Here is a 12,032-nt window from a genome sequence, read left to right as displayed (position 1 = left end):
TAGAATGCAATTAATTACAATCTGATTTGTAAAAATCTCTCAGCCTGCATGCCTCAAATTTGATTTATGTCACTCGCAATGAGACAAATAATAACCTCATCAAATTTAAAGTTACTAAAGTGCAGGTTCCAAGAAGTGTGGCAAAGATTAGTTACTGACTTTAGAAATCCAGATTCACATTTTTGTGTGTTAGGAAGTTCCACCTTTCAGATGCTTGACAAAAAAAGTTAAAAGAGAGGTAGACCGAACTAGCTAGTTTTATGAGTTAACCCCTTAACAGGTCAGGATTTTTGTCATTTTTTGCCTGATATTACACCCCTAAAGCTTAAGAACTTCTATTTAAGCATTATTTAAGCATTACAAAAAGCTTTCAATTGATAAGAAACAATACTGTAAATTATAATTGTAATAGAAAGCAGAGAAATATATTCAAGTAAACCTGCAACTGTCAACATATAATGAATAAAATAATTTTATATATATAATTGGCTCTTTCCTGAACTTGAAATCAATACAAATCCTGTACAAATCAAACAGTTCATGTCCTCCAAACCTGTCATTTCATTATGGTTGATCTGCACTGATCTGCAGTATATATGGGTGGGGTCTCCTGCAATAAATGTGCCTGTTGGCACTGTCCACTGTGGGTGGTTTCTTATATTCCTTATATATACTGTGTGGTAACTCCTTATATGACATATTCCTTGAAAACAAGGGACACCGTGGACTGGGATATGTTAAACACTCACAACTTCAGAAATGGAATGTCCTACCTTTGTTTGAGGCATTGCAGTGCTGTACACCTTCATCAAATTAAAAATCAAAAGGTCCAACATAAACGCATTAAACTGCACATTTAACACAACCTTTATTAAATGATGGGTTAGGTATGAGCAGTTTCTTATGGCACTAATAACTAATATAGCCCAGCACTTACTGAGTAAATTATGTTTCTGCCTTTTGATGTGTGATGACAATAAAACTAGGTCATTTTATCATTACAGACAACAACACATCAAATGATTTAATGCACTGTTGCAACCAGAGACTAATACTGTTGAAATACTAAGCTTTCTAATCAATTAAATAAACACATCTGAACATATTCATCCATGACCCACAAAGCCAGTCTTATCAAGGACTATTAGAGAGTCATTAAATTGTTGACATAAGACTAAGCCTGCTGTGATGTGTCACCTACGTAGCCCTACACTGACAGTCTAGATCTGTCTAGTCTTTAAACTTAAGCAATGCTGGGTATTGTGTCTTTGGGACTGAAGTTAAAAACACAAAAATAGAATGTGATAAACCCACCAAAAACCAAATTCTGTCTTTCATCTGTTTCTTGATTAAATTCACTACAATATTGCAGTTTAAATGGAATCCAATCTGTCCCCATCCTTCATTTGCTGGCCCACGTTTTAGCCCACTGTGTGCTGAACGTTCTGTATCCACCTTCAAGCAGCTGAGCACAAAGACAGGAAGCAGGGCAGATCGTCCAAGCCAAGCTTTTGCTCATAAAACTCCTCATCACTGCTGATCAATTCTAAAGTCACTTTTTTTGGCAACAAGCTTTAATATGGCACCTGGACAATGATTTAAAAAATCTAAATATAAAAACATTTTGATTTGCCTGGTGCTCTCTTTTATATGAGTAAAAGAACATGTCACTTCATAAAACTACCGAACCGGTAGATAATAAAAGGGGTATTAGTTTAAAATGAATCACCTGGCAAAGACAGCAAGCCCAGATAAACCTCCCGAGCAATTCCTGTAAGGCACTTAATACAGTATTCCACTCAGCTCTATAATACCCCCCCACAGAAAGAGATATTTGACTGGTCCAGCAGCTAAGCTGAGATCAGATTGCACATTAGAGTTATTACTGCCACCAAGCCCTGTATTAGAGGACTTTTATAGAAACTAATGATTACTGGAATTAAATCAGCCCTAAATTGCCAGTTAGATGATACAGCGTGGATGATGTAATGTTGACGGTAGCAGAAAGAGACAGTGTTGCACTGTGTGCATGTGTGTATGTGTGTGTGAGAGAGAGAGAGAGTACTCTTCTACACATTATTAAAGCAATATATGAGTGACAGAAAAATGAGAAGAAATGAGCAGCAGTTAAGGAAAATGGACACAGGCAGACATGTAAGAGACTGATAAAGAAAGACAGAGAAAGAGAATGAGAAATCAGACCTGAGAGAAACAGATGACTAATAAGATGTGGACATCACTGGTCCCTATAAATATGATGACACAGTAATCTGAAGTGATCTACTGGAGTGGGGGAGAGAGAGAGTGAGAGAGTGAGTGAGGGAGGGAGTGAACATCAGGCTGACTGAACCACGGGTACATTGTTCTCTCAGGAGTGAAATGTCAGTGAATTTAAACCTCCACTGAGAAGCGCAAGAGTCAGGTCAGGGCAACATCAAACGCTCTTACCGTATGTGTGTGTGTGTGTGTAAGCGCATGTCTGTGTGTGCAGATGTTTGAATGTGTCCATCTGTGTCAGGCAGGGCACTGGAAAATTAGACCGATATTTGATGTAATAAAAACATTATAACACCATAAAGGTAACACCAATATGGACGTTTCTGCACAAACTAGTGCATCACACTTTTTTATTCACTAAATAAAGAACTCCTAAAGGAGTGTTCAGTTTTCATTTAGATAGCAATGTTTGGTTACAAGCATAGGAGGAGTATTTGTTATGATTCTTCTTTTCATCCCCCACAGACACCGCACACGCACATTCTTTAAAAATGAACAGATGTACAAGGCACTTTTACAAAAATCAGCATTAATTATGCACTAAATATTTGGCAACCAAGATTATTCGCACAAAAATGTCAGAAAAACTGAATAAGTGAAAAGACCAAATCAATTACACACTAAACAATGTCTAATTTATATTAAATCAGTGCTGACTCTAAAGTTAGAATTTTTAAAAACATTTTTTTTTTTCGGATGTAGGTTTCTGAAAAACTGTTGCCAAAGTAGACTGTATGTAATCAATAAACTCATGAGAGCCAATACCTATTTCTGAATATTGATTCCAATTTCAAAATTTAATCAGATAAATTCAGTGAGCAGCTTTTATGTTTTTCTACTGCTGGAACATGACTGTACCGGTAAATGTTTCAAGGTAAAATCATGATGTGATAAAATGAAGGAACAGCATTAAACCATTTCCAAAGCTTTTGTTCTACAAATCAGAATTAGTTACAAGAGACATAAAACATGTAATGTAATGTAAGTGTTTGAATTGTTAACGGGTTATAAATAATACATTTTTAAAAGGAGTTTTATCTCTCAATACGGGAACTTTGTGAGTTAAAATAAATGACAGAGTGCTGTAAATATAACATTACACAGCTTTTAAAAGGTTTGTGACATATGGGTTCCGTAATAATACTAAATATTTTCCTGTTACAAACTAGAAAGAATGCCCACTCTGATAACAAGATGACCTCATTGTCACGAGTATGTGGTTCTTATGTTGCAACTGAGCTTGCTGTTTCCGTCTGTCTCCACAGCATATGGAGACAGATAAATTATAAGGTTTCAGAATCACTGCAAGACCAATACTCCTTTTTCAACTTTTTGAAACTAACACTCAATGAACTACTGCTAAGCATTTTTAAATGCATGTACAATGTTTGGACTACTAGTCCCTAATGTTACACCCAAAATGCATTTACATTGGTTTATATGGAGCTGGATTGCTGTTGGGTTTATACCCACACACAACCCTTCATCTGATAATGTCTCTGTCACTCCAAGCCTGTGTGGAATTCCAGTCTTGCAGCTCTTGTGCTCCACACTGCTTGGACTCATCTCTCCAGCTCTGAGAGATGAAGAGCACGGCGTTACAGGTCTGGATCTGTCACCACTGGCCAGCCAGCCTACTGAATACCTCCTGCTGGTGGCAAACCTCAAGCTCTAATTACTGCATCTCTCTGGTATGTCTTTAACAATTTGCTATCATCTACATACACATGCATGCATACTTAGATAGATACACACACACAAATAGAAACTTCCACAGAAAGGCTTAGGAGCTTATGGAATGACATCACACAAAAGGAATTGCGCTGCACACTATATAGACACATTGCTGTAATAGCTGTCAGTATTTATATCCTTAGATTAGTGCACTACAGGTTGTCTGGCAAAAAGAATGTCTCAATTAATTTAGCTAAGGATATGCACTTTGTCAAGACAACTCATACATGGTAATATATGTGACATTTGAGTGCAAAAAAGAGCACATGTGTATCAAAACAAGGTCTGTAAGAGTGTGAACCTGTCAAACTGACACCCACAGTTGAGAACCCTTCAAACTAGTAACAGAAATTCTAGCCATTCTCATGCAGTGAGACAAACACAGATCCTGTGTGAACAGCCAATCATGTCATGCCAAAACAGAGACTGTCTGTCACAGATCCTGGCTGTACTGTGAAATGAGCTGCTTTTGGTTTGTTTGTTTTTCTCCTCTTCTCCAAAAACACTGGGTTGTAGCTGTCTGCAGTCTCAGAGCAGCTGGATCCGAGGGTGTTTCCATTGGCCCAAAGGCCGTCATTAGCTGCCCCTGAGACAGCTGTGAGTGAGCAGTGTGTTCGGAGCCTAGGATATGTACTTATATGGCCAATTCGTGCTTAAGTGTCACTTAATAGTATGACTAAGCACCACAATCACAACAAAGCTGATAAATGTCTTTTAATTGGCTCTTTTAGAACCTGACTGACTGCTCTAATCTGTAAAACCTGAAGAATAAGGCCCAAGATGAGGAGTGAAATCAGCACAAAGATTCTGACTGATCAGTGTTCTTGAGCCGACTTTCAAAACAGTACCTCCACCTGTTTTCCTGTTTCCAATATAATATGTTTCAATAAGGAATGCAATTAATGATTATTTTGATTGACAATTATTTTTCAATTAGTTTTGTCATGCCCTTCATCTCAGCACTTTGTATAGCGCGTTTGCAGTTACAAATGACCAAAATGACACATATTTTATCATATTTTTTGCAGAATGTGTCAAAGAATCGTTGCAGCTCTAGTTTCAATGCATTTTACAGCGCTAACTAACGATATGGCTTAGTCCACCCATTTGTGTTCATGCCTCTAGAAGATTAACACACAGCCAGATTTTTTTATAGCAAAAGGTATTTATCCTGCCATCTAAACAACCAAACAACCAGCCAATCATTTATCTATTCAGTCTTACCTCGAGTACTGGTCCAGCCCCAAGTATGATCTGCTCCACCCCACTGGCGAAGCCCTTCTGGCTGAGTGCAGTAAGGTGATGGATCAGGAAATTGGTGCTCTGGGTCTTCCCTGACCCACTTTCTCCGGATATCACGATACACTGATTCCTCCTTCTCTGGAGCATGGCATGGTATGCCACATCTGCCACAGCGTAAATGTGTGGCTCCAGCTTTCCCAGCTGATGGTTGTCATACATCTTAACATACTTGGGGTTATAGATTGGCAGGAACTTGAAGGGGTTGACAACTATTAGAATCCCACCCACATAAGTGTAAATCTTTTCTTGCCTGAAACGTCCGCGGAGGTTTTCGAGTAATGTTCGTTCGTTCAAGTCCGGCAGGGCGCAGAGGTCTGACGCGAGCTGCCCAGCTGGGGGCTGTGGGAGGAGGCCGCGCTCCACAAGCCGCCTCCTCTCCTCCGTCACCCGCAGCCACATCTGCAGGCTGCCATAGTGGATAGAACCATCCAGGTTCTTCTCGCGCAAGAGGAAACGATAATCCTCGCCGCTGATGCGGTTCTCCAGGGCCATGCGTGGCCACAGCATCATGCGCTGCACAGGGCAGTCTCCCGGATTCAGGATCCATTCCTCCCCACCAAACTCCTTCACCTCCGCGAGGACGTAGAGCCGGGCGCGGTCCAGCCGCAAGCGCTCAATCACCTGCTCGATGACCTCAGCAGCAGAGGTGACCTTGCGGGCCGAGACCGGGCAGTAGATGGTGCCTTCAGACAGGGTGCCTGGGTAAATGTGCAGGGTGAACTCAGTGTCCTCAAAACGGCGACGCCCTCCAGCGTCATGGCAGCTCATGATGGAGCAGCAGCTCCCATCAGCACTGGCCGTATCTCCGACACACAGCTCACGGGTTGGACTCAAGACATTCCAGCTGCAGACAAAGATAGAAGATAGAGATAGAGGTAGAGAGAAAGGTAGGAAGAGACAGAGCAGAGCATGAGTGGGAGAGAAAAAGAGAAAAAAAAAATGAGTTAGAGTGCATCTAAAATAAGAGCCTGCAAATGACCATAAATACACATGAAAGCGGACACAAGTCAGGCCAGCCGCCTAAACCGCAGTGCCTCAGCTCATGCATCTTGTGACATCACAAACCACCCTATCTGTCATTCAAAACAAACAGTCTGAGAAGATGAACTACTAATTAGGAGCAACTCGTACTTGGGAAGGAGATGAACAGGGATAGAGGAAGGCAAACCAAAACAGACAGACACATTCACCACAAGTTGAGGCCTGTGGGCTGTGCACTCTAAGCCAATGCAGCAGACATACACACTGGATCTAACCGATCGAGTGCCAAGTTCACCAGCTGCCATGGTCTTCACAGAAGTCTCTTTTAGCAGGCCTGTGCTTTACTTCCTGATACTTCCTGTTAGTGTTAAGCCTGAAAATCTCCATTCATAAACTGAAAACCAGTGCACACAGCACAACAGCTGGGCCAGGCTTATTCTCACAATAGACATATTCATACAAACACAATAATTATACAACACACCATAATTATTGACAAAGAGTTCAAATTATACAGTAATCTGAGCTCTTAACAGTGGAACGTGGAAAAGAACCACCAATACAGTATGTAATCTTCAGATCATCTGGCAGGTTTACAATAAGCAAATGACATTGTTACAAATTACAGTGAAACCCATTTTAATATCGGTTTGTGTGCACACACACAGCACAGCCAACATTCCAGTCCTTTCAGACGCTGCAGCAGAAGTCAGGCAGAATGCCACACTCACAGATATGGTAATGCCTATTTCTCATGCAGGACACGCCAACCACAACTCTGAGGCTGGCTCTCTACTCTAAGTAAATTAAACATTGATAAAACTGCATCTGAGATGTACCCTGCACTGCTGTTACTCCGACTCAGTCTTAGCAGACTGTCCCTGTCTGCACTGTGTCGGAAAACTGTGTCAAAACTGACCCCAAAGTCAGGATGTTAGATTAAATGTATTTCATAAAATAAAAAATGCACTAAAACTCCAATTTATACACATTACCAGTAGTGTAATGGTTATGACACAGACTTCCCCAGGGAAAACTAAGATATCTAAGGAAAAAAGTGCGATATCACCACAAATCAGTGTCATGATTAATTGAATGTTTTAACTCAATCAACAAACCATTATTTTAATAAACAACAAATACAGCATTTTCTGTTAAACTCAAGTTGCTCACTGGGCTCAGTGTTTCTGTTTTCCTCCATATTATAGTTGTATATTTTTAAGGAGACATCATGAACACACAGTGAGGACAGTATCAAAAGAATAAAAAAGGAAATTATCAATACAGTCAAGTTTCAGTTATTTAAAGATTCTGTCAGTTTCAAATCATTTTTGGTTAATTGCCCAGCCCAGTAATATGGTTTGAGTCTATGTCCAGGGCAAGCACAGCACAGTACAATAATAATAATAGAACAATACATTGACCTCTGAAGTCAGATCGTTGTACTCTTCGCACTACACAACTTTTTATTGTTATTTGTGTAGTATAAAAAAGGACATGAGAAAACATAAGAAAAGAAACAAAAAGAAAAAAGTAGAGGAAAAAAAAACACCTAAGTTCTCCGGTCTTAATCCCCTTGCCACACTGCAACAATCTTGAACTTCTGTCTCTTCAATAAATAAACTGATAATATATAAATATAACTAAGATTATATAAGCAAAGAAAAGGCAAAAGGTAAAAAGTGCATAAATAAATAGACAAACGTCTCAGCATAATATTAGACATTAAAACCGTTTTCAAACTGGCCGACTAATCCATATTGTCCATATTGCCTTTAAAAGTCAAAACATGTTGCCAAATACTTAGAACACTATACAACTTCTTAAAATTGTAAAGAGTCTGAATGCTCTCAAAAACACATTCTGTCATAACACATAACACAGGCAAGAACTGAAAGAACTGATGTGATGCCAAACATGAGACACGTTTTTCCTCCAAAATGGATGTCTGTAAAAAACAGGCTATAAAAGTTGTTTGTGAGCTGATTTGCACAAAAAAAAAAACACCCAAAAAAAAGTACGGATGAAAAAAATAAATGCTGTATAAATTAATCTATCAGCTTTTTAAACTAATTTATTGTGTTTCTGTGCTCTGCACTGCTATTCAGAAACAATACTTTGTCCTTTGTGATTTACAATTGCTTACAGGTCCAGATATTAAAGCTACTACATAATCGGCATGGGCTTGTGTGTTCACTGATTGGAGGACTAGACCTAAAGTCGCACAGTTTGAACTCAGCCTAAGTCGCTCTGCATAAGAGCATAAGCCAATGCCGTAATGTTAATAAAAAATGTAAACCATGCTAATAAGAACATGCACTATTGACCTGATCTGAATTTTGTATAAAAACTAAAGGTACTAGACAAAACACTTCTTCTGTGTTTTTTTTTTTCTTCTATTCAATTTCTATGTTTCTAGCTACATACTGCTTGATTGACTTTCCTGTTAACTGGCTCAGGTCCAGCTCTCCCAGGTATAAAGAAACCAGACAGACACAGACAAAAACACCCTGCTCCTCTATTGTCTTTGTGCCTGCTGGAACACAGGTCCTTTCCTGTGTCCTATATTCTACATCACAGCAGAGGAGTTAAACGGCAAGCTTGTGTTGCTTATATTATCTGCATAGCATAACCAAAGACCAAACGAAGAATGAAACTGTAGCGCTGCATAAACATACCAAAAGAGTTAGCCTTCACTTCATCATCCAAGACTTCCCACGTTTTTTTTTTTCATACTGTTCCTTGCTTTGCCAATAATATCATTGGCAGCGTCATGCCAACTGACTCGTTTGAGAGGTAATAAAAATGGATAGATAGTTCTAGACAGAACAGGAAGACAATAAATAGCATGGGATGACAGAGGGGAAAAAGTATGAGGATATCAGGTAGACAGTGGCATTACAACTAGCCTAGAGGTTCTTTCTCACTCTGTCACACTGTTTCCAGCCATATGTCACTTTTTGTCTATTGTCAGTATTTCGCTGACTCTGTCAGACCAATTCCCTTCATGTTTCTTGTTTTTTAATGTTTCCTAGGTGCCATTCCTGTCACAAGAATGCTTTAAATCTGCAATATTCCAGGGGTGAATCTGAAAGTTCAGAGTTGTGCGTTATTCAGACAGGCAGAGGAAACCTGATTGCATTCCCAGAAAATGGACAGTAAGAGGTCACCATCTCCTTCTTTAAATGCTGATCCAACCAGTCATGCATTCCCATTGTCAAGACCAAAGACTTATAATAGGCAGTTTAATAATGGTAGGCTTGAGACTGTTAATCTCCTTTACTGCTACTACTGTCACACTGGGGAGTCTCAGTATTGGACAGTCAGCACTTAGACAGCGAGTGAGAACAGGTAATGACTAATACTGAGATGTTAATTAGGAAACAATCCTCACTACTTTTTATAACACTATTTGTACAATAATATTGGGTCATCTGCTCACTCGTTGTTTCTTCACAATTCAAAGGTACTAAAAATAGTTTATTCTGCCTTTGCTAAACTAACTCTGCAGGGAAGGCTATCAAGTAGCTGTAAGGATTTGGTCACATTCAATGACATCCCAAAAGTATCTAAGAGAACACAGTTCCACTGTATACACCTTTGGCCTATGCCTGACATTAGGCAGGTTGCAAACATAATGCTATCTGCTTAAGAGAGTCTATTCTATTCTATTGACAAGCCTTCTCTACAGTGACTAGACAAGTGTATGTGGGTGTGTGTGTTTGCACATACGTCAGCAATGGGAGCAACTTAAACTAGCTGAATGCATTCACTAGAAAGTGCACATTTTTAACTCTTTTATACATACTAAGAGACTCATACACGAAAAGACAGGTCAGTTAATTTTAAAGGTTTTCTAAGACATTACAGACATGTCGCCTTTGAACCAATAATGATGACTGACAGGAAATTATAGGATATATTATGCAGCATGTGGGAGCAGTGGTCATAAGTCACATGGCCTCTATTTAAAAAATTCCTGAAAGGCTTCAAATAACTTTGAGTACATATTGGTGTTCCTGCCATAGCAATATGCTTGAGCTGCCTTTTCTTTGAGCAAGGCCCTTAATCCTCACTGCCCCTCTGGTGCCCCAAAAATATCTGCTCACTGCTACAGGCATGTGTGCTCACTGTATCAATAGTGCGTGTTTGTGTGTGTGTGTGCGTTCACTGTACAGATGCGTTAATGACAGGGGCTAAATGTCCTCCGTGTCCAACACAAGTGCACAGTGCTTGTCTTTATATAAAACAAAGCACTAAGGAAACAAAATAAAAATGGCTCTGGTTGGTTCTTTTTCGAGCTATTTTGCTCAATTGAGCCAAAACTGGCATTGCTAGTCAACAGATGGAAGTAAATAATCAGGCAGCCTTCAATAGATGGTTTAATGCGTGCCAATATCTGAAATTACAGTTTTATATGTTACTCCACAAAGCAATCAGCATCTTTTCAGTTAATGCAGCACTGGAACTTCAATCAGGTACATGCATAAACACACTTGTCCAACCATGCAGAAGTCAAGCAGTACCAAATAGACTGTGAACAGTGACAGTGACCACACATGAAGGCTCATAAACCAAGGCTCAGATCACTTTTGAAAAGACCCTCAGCCAACAAACACAGGACAGCTGGTCAGGATGGGTGTTTTTGTTGGTTTGTTTGGTTACAAAAGAGGTCAGACAATCAAGAGCGTGTGAAAGCAACAAATTCTTGGTGTGTGTCAAAGTCTGCAGTTGAAACATGAATCAAATCCACCAATGACAGAATTTAACAGAGCTCTATATGAATACAAGTTTTGTTTGTTGGGATACGATCAAAGCCAGCAGTTGTAATTACTGTTCTACAGCCATTTCTAAGCAATATTGTAATATTTTTATATTAAGTTTAATTGTTTCATCTGTTACCTGTTCATCAGGGTAATCGTTCAAGGCCACAAAATTCAGTCTACAGAACTATATATATATATATGTATATATATATATATATATATATATATATATATATATATATACACACATATATGTATATATATATATATATATACACATATTTATATATATATGTATATATATATATGCATTTATATGCAACATGTTGAAAAAAAGGACATAAAAGTATAAATACACTTTACAATCATGACTTTATCTCTCTGCTTTATCATAATGTAGAAGTCACGTCACTGATATAGCTATTCAGTTTTAATATAAATGGTTAAAATTTCTTTCTACACTACAAAACAAACAGACAAAATATATACATTCTGGGCTCGCTTAATTATATAATTGTGGAATAACTAAATGCAGTGTTCCAGTTAAACTTGATATTTTCAAGAGGCAAACAGAGATGGGGTGCATAGTCTAATAACTTCATATAAGATTTTTGTACATTCTTGCGGTAATCAAAAACGGCAGATTCAACAGATTCAGCAACTGTTTAAAGTGTATTTCTGTTCTGTTGTATTGTCACAAATATATTTAAAAACAAACTCTAATTCTAATCTGATGTGTTAGTGAGTTCATTGCCTCCTGAGAGTTTAATTGGCTGACTCATCATGAGGTATTCAGCATCATGTTTCATCGCGTGAGGAATGAGGAACACTGATGATCATCAGCAAAATCAAAGAAACTCTGAAGTCAACTGGTCAAAAATCACCCACATAGTTATGTTATGAATGTTACCATCATGCTGATGTCATGTCCATAATTCTGGTAATGTCCTCTCAAACACTTTTATTTAAAAC

General features: G+C 38.7%; 1 protein-coding gene across 9 annotated transcripts in view; it reads right to left on the bottom strand.

The window, feature by feature from the left end:
* myo9ab (myosin IXAb) overlaps positions 1-12,032 on the bottom strand; it is a 115,590-nt gene that overhangs the window by 73,160 nt on the left and 30,398 nt on the right. For all 9 annotated transcript variants that reach the window (XM_022672360.2, XM_015604556.3, XM_022672355.2 and 6 more), the window contains exon 2: positions 5,236-6,157. In XM_022672360.2, coding sequence (XP_022528081.2) covers positions 5,236-6,081 — 846 coding nt within the window. In that variant the 5' untranslated portion in view covers positions 6,082-6,157. The remainder of the gene's footprint in view (positions 1-5,235; positions 6,158-12,032) is intronic.

Source organism: Astyanax mexicanus, chromosome 2, assembly GCF_023375975.1.
Source record: "Astyanax mexicanus isolate ESR-SI-001 chromosome 2, AstMex3_surface, whole genome shotgun sequence".
In the NCBI taxonomy this organism is placed as follows: domain Eukaryota; kingdom Metazoa; phylum Chordata; class Actinopteri; order Characiformes; family Acestrorhamphidae; genus Astyanax; species Astyanax mexicanus.
Note: the sequence above shows the minus strand (reverse complement) of the source record. Positions and strands in the feature narration are given on the sequence as shown.